Raw genomic sequence first — 14,453 nt, 5'->3', positions numbered from 1 at the left:
AAATTCCTTTTCAGGTTGAGCCAGAATAAAAATATATTGATTTTAATTTTTGTTGTTGACCGGAAAATAAAGACTATCTTTTAAGGTTGCATGGTTTCGAGCTGAGCAGAATCTGGGGCTTCTATGTGCTTCGTTTAGATTTTGAGCGTATCTTCCAGTTCTTGCTTTAAAAAATATTTTGCCTGTACTAATCATAAAATTTTAAATGTCAGACTGTGTCACTTCCACTTTTTGAAAATGAGTGTTATACTGTACTGTATGAATGGTTCAGCAAAAATGACACTAATCCATGCAGTGGCCGGTCTTGCTATAGCTACGCTTTTGGCTGAAAATAATTTCCCTGCAGCTCTATGGCCTCATTTTTTCAGCTGCGTGAACTATAGAGAATTGAAGGTCACACGGGTCAGGTCCCAGTGATGTTTGTCCCGTGTAAACCGCTTGAAAAACAGTTTCTTTAGCCCAACCGACGGCTTGGAGATGTCGATGTGGGAGTGATGGAAGTGAAGGTCAGTGGTACGGGGTGACAGTCCTGCTCTTCCCGACGCTGTGCCGGGTTTGAGGACTTCTGGGTGAGGGTTGTGGGGGTCACCATTCCCTCTGCCCTTGGGCAATATTTGGGTTATCTCGAGGAGAGAAGCAGTGTCTCAGCAGGATCGCTGCTGCAGCCTTAACAGGCTTAAATGTACCCAGGAAAAGTTGTTTTTCCTCTTCCCTTATTTTCCAAATTGCCATCGTTCTCGGGAAGCTGGCAAACCCTCCCACCCTTGCTGAGAGCAGCTAGGCTGTTTTGCTTTTTGGTCTTTTTTTATTTTGGTTTCTTTTCTTTTTCTCCATTTTTTTTTTTAATCTTGGAGGTTTGTTTGTTTGTTTATTGATTTATATCTGCTCGGGGAGTCGATCTGATGATATTTATAGGATTTGTGGTTGGCTAATGGGAGTTATTTTGCAAGCAGAATTTCTAAGATTTCTACTTTAAGCCTGCTTCTTCTCCAGCTTCCTTTATTGCCACCCCTTCCTCCTCTTTTCACTTTTTTCTCTTTTCACTATTTTTTCTTTCTTTTTTTTTTATTTTTGAGGGAGCCAGGCAGACTAAATCCTTTCTGAATTCCCCCCTGTAATTACTGCTCTTTTTTAAGTTTGAAAAAATTACCCAGCTTTGTGTGCCTTCCCCCCTTCTTACTTTTAGATGGATGTGGTTTGACTTTTTTTCCTCCCTTTCCAAAGTAAAATTACCACCATTTCATGCTATTAAAAAAAGCCAATCATGCAAAACTGGGAGAGAAGGTGATGTCCCGTAGTTAACCTTCCAATGGTAAATGTTTTAGTTTCAACCTCACAGCCTCTAAATGCTACAAAGGATTTTGTTTATAAGGATAAAATATGTATTTTGTAAATGGGACAGCCTTCCCCACTAGCACTGGGAAGGGGTCTCGGGTGCCAGCCTTGCAAGGGACCGTTGGCCAACACTGGACTGCCCTATGGTTGTGTTCCTAACACCATCTCACTGTGATATTTATCCAATTATGCATTTTTTTAATTCTGGATAGTAATTTTCTGCGTTGTTGTGTATTTGACAAACGTTTCATTTTTCATTACATCTCTCAGACTGAAGCTGAACATTATCAGTACCTTGCATCTGGGCAGTGCTGTTAATGATGGAGGGACACAAAGCATTCTCCAGGATGTACAAAAAAAAAGAAAAAAGAAAAAAGAAGTAAAACCAACTCCAAAACGTACAGTTCTGCCCAGGGATATTGCATTACTCCCACTGAAACACAGCTGACTTTACCATGAGCTGGAGCAGCTCCTCTGGGACATGCTTCACAGCCTCGGCAGGTTTGAAGGGCAGAGTTTCAGTCTTAGGAAAAGCTGCTTCCAAGAAGTGCTTCATCGCAGGGCTCCTGCTCAGCGCCACGACCTGTGGTGCTGTGGCCGGTGGGTGCCCCAGCAGGTCCTCTGAGAATTGTCTTGACCTGAGTCAGTTTTGGTTTTCTCTTTCATTTTTCTTCACGTGTTGGGTCAGGGCTTCTGGAAGGTCACAGACTCTTGTAAGAGACCAGCAGGGTGATCCATGGGAGCCTCTGTCCTTTGTGTGCTGGGAAGCAGCAACGGGACTTTGTGGTTTCATGGGCAGATGGGAAGTACCTGGTTTGTCCTCTGGATACAGGCTTGGTATCTCTTTCCCAGCATCCTTTTTAATGCTCAGAGAGCAGGATTTGAGCATCTCCAACAGCTTGTGATGGAGGTGGGCCCATGGCTGATGGGCCATCCTGCTATCCAACACCTTGGAGTGTCTCCTGGCTGGTCTTTGTGTTGGCCAAACGGTGCCGAGCTCCGTGACCGGGACCACCTGGGAGGCTGTGCTCCCCGCTGCGGCTCCAGGCACTGCGACCCCCCCTCTCGCTGTCATCGCACAGGCTTATTTTGGGGTAGACGAAACTCTGTTCCCCTTCAGCTGCTGCTGAGCTCCTCCACGTGTGGTGGAGATGGAACGGTTCCTCCGGCTGCCTCCCATCAGTGGAGTGGTGGTGAGAGCCCCAGGCGCTCCCATCCCGCTCCGCTTGGGACCTGCTTCAGCTTCAACTCAACTTTCAGGTCTTCCCCACCACATTGCAGCAGCCAGGCAGGGCTGGACCTCTGCAGGTGGATGGTTCCTGGCGGTTCCTGCGGGGGGGGGACCCGTGTGGTGGGATGCCGTCCCACCATCCGACGCAGCCATCAAAGCCAAGCCTGCCTACGCCAGCCCGGAGATGTGCCGGCTCACAAACACCCAAACAAAACGTGTCTGACGGCACTTCTGTAGTAAAACGGGTGGGATTCCATGTATAAATCAGTCCTATTGTAATTTTTTTTTTTCCCCTGCATGCACTCATAGCTTGTTAGATATGTTTGTTTTATCAACTTGGAAAAATGCCTGTAATAGGATTTTTTAAAAAATCGATTTCCTGAGAGTTTCCTGTGAAATTGGAAACCTGGAAAGATGGGTGGATTTCTGAAATGCTATCGCATGGCTTCTTCTCCCCGCTTTCACCCCCCCCACAAGTAAAAAATAATAATCCCTTCTCTCCCCCAAGGTTTCATTCCATATACATTTATTCTTTAAAAATATTTCCAGCTGTTTCTTTTGCTGGGAAACTCATACCATCTGTAAACAACTGCTTGATGCAGATAATTCTGTTGTTTTGCCCGGTCACTCTTTTTTTCCAGGTTTTATAATATGAGAGTTCAGAAGTAATCAGTAATGCCTTTTCTTCTCTTCACCCTCAATTTGGTTATTTTTCTCCTAAAGAGGGGAGTAAGGAGAGCACTGAGCAACAGGAGATGGAAAAAATATTTTGATTACTTTTCAATTGCTTATAATCAAGCAGTAACTCTTTAAATCCAGACCAATTTGCTGCACTGATTTAATTCATATTTTTAATTTCATGATGCTTTGGGAAAAAAAAAGAAGAAAAAGAAAAGGTATGTCAGGTTGAAGCTTTTTAATACTTGTTTGAACATTTGCAGTTTTAGGTTAAAATTTATCTAATGTTCCCTTTCTTCGGTCTGCTTCTGCTAGCATGTGCTTCTTGAATTTCCCTGGACTGTCACAGGAGAAAAATTTGAAATTCAAAGCACAGATTCTGCCAGTACTTTCAGCAAGTTAATAAAATTACTCATATGAATATTCCCTTGACTCAGGCAACTGCTTACAGCCCTTAAACATGTCTGCGGCTGTCTGAAGTATTGGGAGCCGGAGCGTGTGGTCGGTGGGTCGCAGACCCGGGGTCCCTCAAAGGCCATTTTTTTTCCATTTCAAGACGTGGTTCAGCCCCTGGCCAGGCTGGTGGTGAGGTTGTGATGGGGTTTTTCATTGTCTTGCTGGTTTTGGTGTTTGCACAGCTCTCCTGGTTAGCAAAACTGCATGTGCACCTTTTCCAGCAGGAATTTGACCTTTTCGGTTTGAAACTTTTGTAGTAGAACTTAGGAGTTACTGAGACAACTCAGAAATTGGGTGGATGCAGGCAATGCACCCAAGTTACTGCATTAAGATCACAAAATGGGAAGATAATAAATGGTAGGCAAGAGGTAAATACAATGAAACCGTGAGAATAATTTCTAGGCTTCAATCATGATTTTTTATTATTATTTTTTGCTTACTAACAGTTTTTACCTCCCTGCTGCAACTTTTTCTGCCCAGATAAGAGTTTGGGCAGAAGTTTGAGCAAACCCAGTCCCACTGTTTGCAAGACTAAGCAAAAAAACCCCAACAAACCCAAGAAAAAAAAAAAAAAAGAAGTTAAAAGAAAAATAATTCTCCTGCCAATACAAAGAGAATTGAAATCAGCGTAGAGAGGGCCCCCGGGTAAGTCAGAAGTGAAACTTGTGAGCAGAGGGGATCATTCCCGACTGGGCTTTTCCAGTGAAATCCTGTGCTCACACCAGGTCTTTGTGTTGTGCTGATCAACCTCCTAGCTGGTTTTGTCATTAGTGTTTGTTACTAATTAGTATTTGGGAAGCACCTAGTGACTTCCCGGCGACTGGGAACCTGTGGGAAGGTGAGTGGTGAGAAATACCGTCAGCTGTTAATTGTCCCTGGTACTGCAGGGATGGGCACCAGCAAAGGGGGGGGGGGTCACTGCACCCCTCCGTGGGGACTGGGGGAGCCCCCTGGTTTCACCTGAGGTGGGGGGAGAGCATCCTCTCTGCAACTGCAATGCTCTCGGGGGGGTGGTCCTGGGTGTTTTTGACTGAGCACTCTGATCCTGTGGTACCATTGCCCCCAGTGATGGTGTTTGCTGGCTTAAGGTCTTCTTGACATGTCTTCTGGGATGTTGGCCACCACCAAGAAGGGGATGTAGCCAGGGGCCCGGCCAAGCTTGGGTGATGCTGTATTCCCATATGGAATCCCTTCTGATTTCTTCTTAGGCTAAGCAACCGTCTCCAGCAGATGTGCTCATGTGGGTGAGGTGGTTGCTCAATAAATCTCATCAATTTGGGTACGCTAAAATACGCTCCAGACATGGGGCAGCTGCGTGGGGAGTGATGTCCCCCAGCCTCAAGCATCGGGATGCTCCATCTGCCCAACATGGGAGCGCTGGGGACGCGTTGTGTCCCTGCAGGTCACAGTCACCTTGGCACCTTCCCATGAGCCAGCCTGGGAAATCATGGTATTAAAATACGTCTTTCTAAAGCTTCGTTTGCCTAACGCATATGGCCGGGAGCGAGGAGTACCCTGCTGGCACACGCCGGAGGCGTTTCTGCATGCTGCCTTTGAGCCCAAATGAGCTCATCGGTCTTCACACCCCTGGGTGGTCCATGGGCGTTTGGTACTACTGCATCTCGGATGTCCTGCTCCAGCAGCAGCGGTGTGGAGCATCACCAGCGGTGGTGGAGCATCACCAGTGCATGTCCCCACCAGGTTTGGGTTCCACCCATTGTCAGCATCTCTGTCATCCCCCTCGCCTGCTGGAAAGCTCATCCCTGCCTTGGCAGGAGCTGCACATGCTTCTGCGGCCAGCATGGGAGTCGCTGCCTTTTTCTTCTGATGACCTCAAGTCAAAAACACTCCCGCTGTTCTCCGAGGGTTCAAAAATCTCAGATATTATTTTTTTTTTTGCTGTCGGGTTTTCCCCCTTACCGCAGGAAGAAGCACTGACCTCAGCCCATCCGCGCGCTGTTTTTTCCCCGCGGCCAGGCTACAGCTGAGTAAAAGGGCAAAATTCCCCCGGATGCTCATGAATAATTTTGACACTACTATTTTTTAAAGCGGCTGCTGGCATCTGTGACTCATGTCTTGGCAGTGTTGCCTCACGGTCAGGACGAGGGATGTTTGCAGACCCTGTGATGGGCATGGGAGGACGGGGGACCCTTGCTCCAGGGACTCTGGACTTCTCAGAGAAGATGCCTTGGGTAGAGCTCAGATTTCCTCCTTGCAGATATTTTTTATTATCATTATTTTTATTATTATTATTATTTTGGTTGTTTCTTGAGGGGAACCTGCAGCTGAGGAAATAGGCAGCGCATTCCTCTGGCCCAAGGAACTTAGTCGTTCCCTGGTGGAAAATCCATCCCTTTTGGAGGCTGCTCTTAAGGATCTGCAAAAGGTGCAGACAGGATGGGGCAGAGCAGCCTGGAGCAACCCAGATTGTTTTCCTTTGTGCAGAGGATGCTCAGGCTCTGGGAAGCACCTGGGCATGGGACCTGCTCAGCTCCTGCATCAGCTGAGCATTGCTCCCTGTTCTTTATAAACTTTGGGGGACGTGGCTGAGCTGGGGGTGGCGGGGTGAGAAGGACAACATGGGGGTTTACGTAGGAGGTGCAGTGCCATGCAAAACCAGGGGGTTCCCTTAGCATCCGCTGCTTTGGCAGGAGGAAGCAAAGATAAAAAAAAAAAAAGGGGGGGGACGACACGACATGGGTGTGTTTATGGGTCCTTGTGCTCTGCAGATGTTTCAGTGTGATGCAGGGTTTTTTTGTTGCCTTTGCTATTTAATGAAAATTAAATAGGAAACTGCCAATGTCTTGCCCTTTGTGGGGAAAAAAAAAGGGAAAAAAAAAAAAAAAGGCACTTCCTGCATTTTCTGTTGCTCTGAAGTTAATAATAACAGACAGTGCAGGTAGGCAGGCCTGCAGTTATTTTTATGGCGCATTCCTTTGTGAGACCTGTTTTCAGTTGCTTCTCCCATTGCCAAATTTTAATTGTTTGGGGTGAAATTCTCTGCGCTGGGTGCTGCTGCCTTGTTTCTGAACTGTACGTGTGTTTTGTGTTTCACTGAAAATTGTTCAGCTGTCTTTGGGAAGGCGTTGGGGAAAGGAGGTGGTGGGTTTGGGTTGTGGGTTGCTTTTTTTTTTCTTAAGTAAAACTAAAAACTGCCCTTTTGTAAGGGATCTGGAGAGGAAAGCTGGCTTGTCCTGCCCTGGGAGAGGAGCTGGGGTGAGCAGCTTCTGCTCCTCCTGGGCAGAATTAGGGGCATCTCACCTCGGGAGAGCCGGGGTGAAGTTCAGCAGTAAATCATGGAGAGTGGCTGTGTACAAGTAAATAAATGGATTTAAAACCTTTTACCCCCTGGGGAAGGCTCTGGCAGTGGCGGATGGGGGGGGTCCTGGCACCCCTGTCCCACAGTGGGTGTCACTCACGCCCATGGGAACAGATCTGAGCGTGGTATATGTGGATGCAAATCAAAGTGATTTGAATAATTGTTTTTAATCATAATTTAAGTGATCAGGCAGAAAGCCCATGCTTAATTCTTCTGAAAATCTCATTTAACATTTTTAGGGTTTTTAGGGGGTTTTGTGTGTGTTTTGCAGTAACTGTTAAAACGTTGGGGTTTTTTCTCAATATAGTGTAGCCCTTTCTATAAACATGGATTTCTCAGGTCAGTTATACATCTGCTTGTACTCCTAATTTTTGACACTTTATCCTGTTAGGAGATGTTGACTGATACATTTCTTATTTATCACATGATTTACTTTTCACTTACAACTTGAGTTGAGGAACATATGGCCAGAAACCACATTCTGCTTTCATGCATTTTAATTTAAAAGATATTTATTAGCATTAGTTAAACAAAACTACCTTAAACGTACCCGATACGTAGAAAAGCAGCTTTAGGGAATCATATTTTGCATTGTAAATTATTTTATGTGAGAGATTGTATGACTAATTATCCAACCTGTGTTTCAGAGCTCCGTGTCCCTCCTCCCCTGCTCGCCGACCGGCAGGCAGATGCAAACTTTGCTCCTCTGCTTTTTCAATTATAAATGAAGAAGTCACCAAATTAAATTACCGGGGTAAACTGGTGTGCAGGAGATTTCGCTTTGCCCTTCCCAAAGACGCTCCTTTGTTGAAAGCTGCTCTGACCCATTTCGGCACGTTCTGGTTGCTGGCAGTTAAATGGTGATTTCCAGCAGTTCACCGCTTTGATTTCCTTACAATATTTTTACTTTTTAAATACCGTTTTTTAGAATTCAAATGTTATATTTTAAATGGATTAATAGCGTGGCCTGCAAAAAGGCAGCATCCCTTCACATTTGATTCCAAATGGGCTTACTGCAAAATAAAAGGAAAAAAAGCTTATTTCAGCCCAATTTTTAAAAATAGGTCTTCCCAAATTTTCAAAATAGGTAGGTAAAAATCTGCCGTTTTTTTCCCTGTGCCAAAGGTGAGCCCCAAGCAAGGCAGAGAGGAGGGTGTCACCATTCAGGTGGGTGGTGGGCTGGAGCCCCCCCCGAGGGGTGATGTGCCTGTGGACCTGCGGGTGTTCTTCGGGCAGCACAGTGGGTGCTGCCACCCAGCCCCGCGCCGGGGGCGCTTCCACTGATGGGAGCCCGTAGGTCTGTGGCGTGGAGGTTATTTTTGAGATTTGTGCTGTGATTGCTGAGGGTCGGAGCTGCCGACCAGGATTCCGAGCACTGTGCCGCGTCGCCCTGCCTATCGCCCTGCTGAGGGGCATCCATGCTGCACCTAGGTCAACTTCCATACACTTTGCTGGTGTATCTCCTTTTTTATTAAGCTTGTAATCATGTTTATTTGGCCAAGTTTGAGGAGAAAACGGTGGTGCTGCTTTATTATGCTTTTTCACCTTCGCATGCTGTGTGTGATTAGAGGAAATTACCTTCCTGCGCCTTGGCTGGCCACGCTGCAGCGCAGATGCCGGTGACTGACGACTGAATCATCCTGCAGCCCCAGGATGGCCCGGGAGTCAGCGTGCTTGGTGCTGCACAAGGGCTGGAAAGAGTTTGTAAGCAGGGCAGATTGCTGGCACAGAAAGTTTTCCAGTTAATTGCATGTTTGGAAACTGGAGCAGTGTGTGAAGGTGTCTCCCGGTGGCACCTTTGGCGAGAGTGGGCTTATTTAAGCATCCAGAAATCAGCTAGATCTGATTTTTTTCGGACTTGACTTGCTGTTTAAGTCTAGTGGATCCAAGCTAACAGTCAGCTGTGGACTTGTGGCAGCCCAGAAACACCTGTGCCAGTTCTGCCCGTGTCCATACGTGGGTTTTGGTTCCCCCACGGGAGGTGCCAAGGAGATGCCTCCTCTCCAAGAGCATCTTGGCTGCGTGAAACCATCTAGATTGAGAGCTCTTACCTCTGGTGGTTCCTTTTTTTTTGGTCTTTTTTTCTTTTAAAATAAACAAACTCCCTAGCACTGGTGGGGTCACACCATTACACCGCCCTGTCTGCGCTCTTTGTGCATGTCTTGCCCTCTGTACTGGTGTGTGCTGTGTCCTGAGAGAGGAGAGTCCGTGAATTGCTCGTGAAAAGAGATCAAAAAGCAAAAAAAGACATTTTTAAGAAAAAAAAAAAGAGAGAGAGAAAAGGGAAATCAGGCAGGGCAGACACACACAGAATGAGGAAGGTAAGAAAACCTAGAATTAAATAATAAAATTGCATATTGGCCCCAGAAGGTGCCGTGCAGTTGGTCAGTGATGGTTGGGAATCGCAGCGGCTGCAGTCACCGCGTCAGTTATTTCCAGGAATTCATTCGCTCAACTCCAAATACAGATACGAAAAGGAACGTAAAATGAATTACATGCATGATCCTTCACAGAGTAATACTTGCGTTAGGTTGGGCGGTAAATCACACCGGAGGCACCAGCTAACACATGTGTATAACCAGGAATAAAATACGGCGTCGGGACATTGATACGCTTCATGTTGGGAGCACGATCCCTGCACGACGTGTTCTCAAAATGAATTTATACGTAAAGAAATTCTTGATTACATGGAGGATGAATAACTTTGCAATCTGAGAGAGTTTTCCAGTTGGCTCCGTGCTTCCCAAACCGAAGTATTTTCAATTTTGGTAACATTTCGGTAACACTTGGTGTTACGGCTGGGCGCAGGTGATGTGACGGTGGAGCCGAGGTTGTGCCTTTAGCTTTGGTGTCTGTATTTTGTGGCTTTCATGAGCACTTGTCCAGGCGACCTTTATACTCAGCGGGTGTTTTTCATGTGGAATTATATTGCAGGAGCCTGGGCAATTTCTGGGGAGCATGGCTTGCAGGGCGGCTGGTGAGGTTGGGATGTGCAGAAAGCCCTGTCAATGGATGGGAATTGTAGCGTGCTCCATCTCTAGGGGATTTTGGATTGCGCCGATGCCCCAGCACCCCACAGGGTTTGTGCCCTGGCTGTATATTAAGCCTCCCTTTTCCCTATTTTTTTTTTTTTTTTTTTTTTGGTTGCACATACAGATCTAATCTTCTAGAAAATGCCCCGAAGGCTTGAGCAATCTACCAGTTGCAGGAACCCATAAAGCCTTTTTTTTTTTTTCCCCCCATTGTGTAAGCATGACAAATCATTAATTTTTGATTGATTGCTTTGAATTATGGGTGCTCTGACATCCTTTCTGTAGCTGAACAGCTGTATAACAAATGAACATATCAGTGCTCACAAAAGATTGGAGATCTAACAGAAGCAATTACATTGTCAGCTCCTCCCTTCTGGCTTTTCCCAGGCAATGGAGGGAGGAAATTTTTTAACAGAAATTCCTCAAGTGGCTAACAATAATAATAATAATAATAATAATAATTTAAAAAATACCTTTTTGTAACTGAGTTAGATTTTTATCTCTTCATTTCCAGTGGATTTCTTAAACCTTCAGAAGCCAGGATGTGTTTCTGCTTTGTGTAACTTGGAGAATCCCTTTGAAGAAAATTTCACATGAAGAATTAAAAAAATAAAATCAAATTGCAATTTTTGGTTGCTATTCCTTTAAGATTTCAGAATTGCACCAGTGCACTAAATGTGACCTCCATAACTTTTAAATTAAGAATTTATGCTGGCTTGAAATTTATGAAATATTTCAGCATGAAAGAAAGCCTTTTTCCCTCAGGAAAATTGAGCAATAAATCACAGCACTCTCGATTTACTGCCCTACAGCCAGCCAAAGATAGGATTTTTTTCCTTCCCCCCTTCATTCTGAAAAAAAAAAAAAAAAAAAAAAAAAAAGTAATCATATAAGACAGCTTAGCTGCTATCCTCCCACTCTCTAGAATTTTTAATTTCAGCTGTTTCTGCTTGGATTTATTTCCAATATTCCTGCTCAGCTTTTCAATTTCCTCAGTTATTAAATTTTAATTCAGTGCATTAGCATTTAAATTAAAAAAGGGTTTATTTTATCGAAATCGTTGGCTAGCCCCCATCCTGCTGCACATGAATTGCTTGTTTCTGCCATTTGCACAAAATGTGAAATGCAGCTAATATCTTTTAACTTGTATTTGCACAAATTCAGAAATAAAATTTCTGGGTTTGGAATAATATTGTCTTTCCAAAGAAGCCCCTCATCAGCGAGCCAGGGGAAGGAGGCGAAAAGGAGGAGACGCTGGTTACTCCTTGCTCAGCCCTTTCTAGGGGCCCAGAGGGGCTCAATTAGGAAATTCATCATTAATGAAGGGAGGTGCGCCGGACCTGCCCCTCTAATTCAGGAGCGGGGCCATCTCCGCTCGGACAGAGCGTTGGATTTGGCGATACCTGCCTTATTTCCCTCCTGCAGATTGCTTGGTTTTGCATAGGAGGGATAGTTCCGTGAGACTTGGGTAAAGCGCAATAAGTAACTGCATGGGAGCAGCCGGGAGGACCAGCTGGGGACCTTGCCTCCGTGGTGGGACCGTGTCCGAAACCCATCCTGGGCTTCTGCAGAGCTGGGTTTGGTGCACGCCGTGTCCTGCCGGTGCTGGGCATGGGGCGGGTGCATAGCTCGGAATGGAAAAACCCCAGGTATTTTGGGTGCAGTGTGCTAGCAGGAAGAGTTTGGCGGGCAGTCTTGCCTTTCTTAACCTAAACAGCCTTTTATTTTTTTGGTGTCTTTTGTCCCCTTAGGCCAACGAGAGCAACAGCAGTGGGCGGAGGAGCTCTTCCAGCAGGTAGGTAGATGGTTTCTCTGCTGGGTGGGATGTGGTGGGCAGATGGGGCTCTGCTGGGATGTGGCACTCCATCTCGGGGATGGGTGGCAAAGCGTGACCACATGAGAGGGGTGAGCTGGGAGATCTTACAGCACAGCATCCATACGCCCACTTTTGGATTTTGCTAAAAGGAGGGATGCGGGAAGGATCGTTACAGGCTTGGGGGCTGCAGGAAGGCACGGTTTGCATGTGGTAAGGGGTGGTACAGCTGAGCCCCCCCAGCTCCCTGCTCATGCTGGGGTGCAGACACCGGGGTGAGGCTCTTGGATGGAGACCTTGGGCCATGCTGTGGTGGTTGGGTGCTGCTCTCACGCAGGAGGAGAGGAGGGGTGTCCACCACCCCAGCCCCCTCTGATCCTGCTGAGGAATGTCTTCGCCGCTCCCACCCAGGTGGGTGCAGGACCTGTCAGGTCCCACCTCGGGGACTCTGGTTTGCTGCCACCCCGGTGTGTGTGATGGTGAGCAGGGCGCCCGGGCGTGTGGCATGTCCCCAGCCGGCGTGTCGCAGCAGCCCTGCGCGGTGTGGGACGGAGGCGTGCAAGCCCAGCACGAAGGAGAGGGACGTGCTGAGGTTGGGGCTGCCCTGTGCTTTGGCCTTTCCACCTCCTGCTGATGCTGTAGGCTGGCTGGGCTTGCTGGGATGCACTCAAGGATGTGCTTCTTGGTCCCTCTCCATCTCTTGTCCAGTGGAGTCAGTCCGGAGCTGTGAAAGCATGGGGGAAGGGGCAGCTTTCCTTCCTTGGCCAGACACACGTTCTCTCCAGCTGGGTGTCCTCTGATGTGCCAGGCAGCGCTGGGGAGGTGGTGGGAGCCGAGAGCAACGCGTGGCTTTGGTGACAGTAGGGTTTACCTGGTCCTGTGCACACTGGAAGCTGATTCCTGGATGTCTGCCATCCACAAGCAAAGTGGCAAACTCACCTCCCAGGTTTAAAAGGTTTTGTGGAAAAAATAGGTGGAGGTGTAGGAGATTAGAAATGCCAGAGTGGAAACAGGAGCGATGCTGAAGGTGCACCGGGGAGGGGAGTGTGTGGCCTGGGAAGGGGAACAGGCTGCAGCAGAGCATGGAGACATCCATGACAGTTGGAGAAGATGATGGGAAAGTGAGGAAGGTGCCATCGCATGGTGGGACGATGCACAGCTTGTTGGGGGAACTGCCGAGCACCTGAGGCGTGTTTGTGTGTTCCGTCAGCACAAATGGGTGATGGCGGACAGCAGAAAACCAGAGCCAGTTTGGCTGCTGTGGGAAAAAGCCAGCAGGTATGGAGGGCTGCAGCCTGTCCTGGCATCATCTCCGTCAGCATCACCTGCCCCTTCCTCAGCGAGGGGCGCAGCAACAAGGGCAGCCCCCAAACGCCGCTGCGACCCAGACAGTGGAGCTGTGATGGTGTGGCAGTAGCATCACCCATCGGCGTGACCGGTGCGGAACAAGGCCACCATCGGTGTGCCCAGCCGAGGTTTGCTGGTCGCTCTGCAGGGCTCAGCACTGTTCCCCTGCCTGGGGCAGGTCACCGGTGCTGCGTGGAGCCAACCCCGGTGGGACACGAGGCTCTTCTGCAGGCACCCACAGCCCTTGGCAGCGAAGCAGGGAGCACCAGCGCTCCCCTCAGCACTGCCCTCCTGCTCCGCAGCGGGAGCTGCCCTCCACGGCCTCCCCTCTGCACTGCCAGTGATACCGTCTCTCCACTAGCTGTGTGCCAGAGCATCCTCCTGTTCCCTCTGGAGACTTGAAGGCACTGCTGAAGTTTTATCCCTCAGCTGAAATCATCCTTCCATGTTAAAATGTCTGTTCTTCTGATCTCCGAAACACTGAGATGTGAGTCCCGCCCACACCTCCCACTGCTGGACACGCACCGAGTGCTCCCTGCCACGACAGCCCTGGTCCCTGCCTGGTGCCCCGGCTGCTCCGCTGCTCGGCATTTCAGGATGAAACACCCTCGTTACCAGCAGCTTTTTGGTGCGGTGACGCTGCCCGGCACAGAACGCCTTGGGTGCCTGCTGGATTGGGCTCGGCAGCGGGGAGCAGCACCAGCATCAGGTGTCGTATGTGGAGGAGGGCTGCTCTGCTCCCAGCATTGGGGTGGCTCATCAGTGTGGTCCAGCGGTGCTCGCTCCCGGGATGCTGGGAATTAGCGTGGATGAAGCGCTGGAAGGAAAACTGGGTGGAGGCTGAGGAGCGAGGGAAAAGAGCCAGGCATCGCTTCCTTCCCCTAAATTCTTCGTGCTGACTTTCCACTCAGTTTTGTAGCTCTCGCCGGAGGGTTTTGCAGAGCAGGTGGGTGGGTGCATTTGCCATGTGGGAAGTGACCCTTCAGGGTGTCCCCTATGGCCATCCTCCCTTCCCGGCTATGCGGGAGGTGCCCTCGGGGCCCAGCACCTGAGCATCCTCCTGTGGGGGACCGATGGCCTTCCCAAAGGTGGGTCCCTGAGCTCCCACCGGCACTGCAGAGCTTCCTCACGTTACCACCGTTACTTTCTACACGCACAGAGAAGGAGTGCAAGGCTGGCCGTCACTTGTTTCTTTTAGAAAAGTAGAAACAAAATCCCCTTCAGCATCTACCTGACTGAACA

General features: G+C 48.3%; 1 protein-coding gene across 20 annotated transcripts in view; it reads left to right on the top strand.

The window, feature by feature from the left end:
- Nucleotides 1-14,453, top strand: part of ZNF618 (zinc finger protein 618) — a 162,363-nt gene that overhangs the window by 54,855 nt on the left and 93,055 nt on the right. For all 20 annotated transcript variants that reach the window (XM_080402016.1, XM_080402012.1, XM_080402011.1 and 17 more), the window contains exon 2: nucleotides 11,803-11,846. In XM_080402016.1, coding sequence (XP_080258142.1) covers nucleotides 11,803-11,846 — 44 coding nt within the window. The remainder of the gene's footprint in view (nucleotides 1-11,802; nucleotides 11,847-14,453) is intronic.

The sequence above is a fragment of the Falco punctatus genome, assembly GCF_963210335.1.
Source record: "Falco punctatus genome assembly, chromosome: 9".
Classification (NCBI taxonomy): Eukaryota; Metazoa; Chordata; class Aves; order Falconiformes; family Falconidae; genus Falco; species Falco punctatus.
Note: the sequence above shows the minus strand (reverse complement) of the source record. Positions and strands in the feature narration are given on the sequence as shown.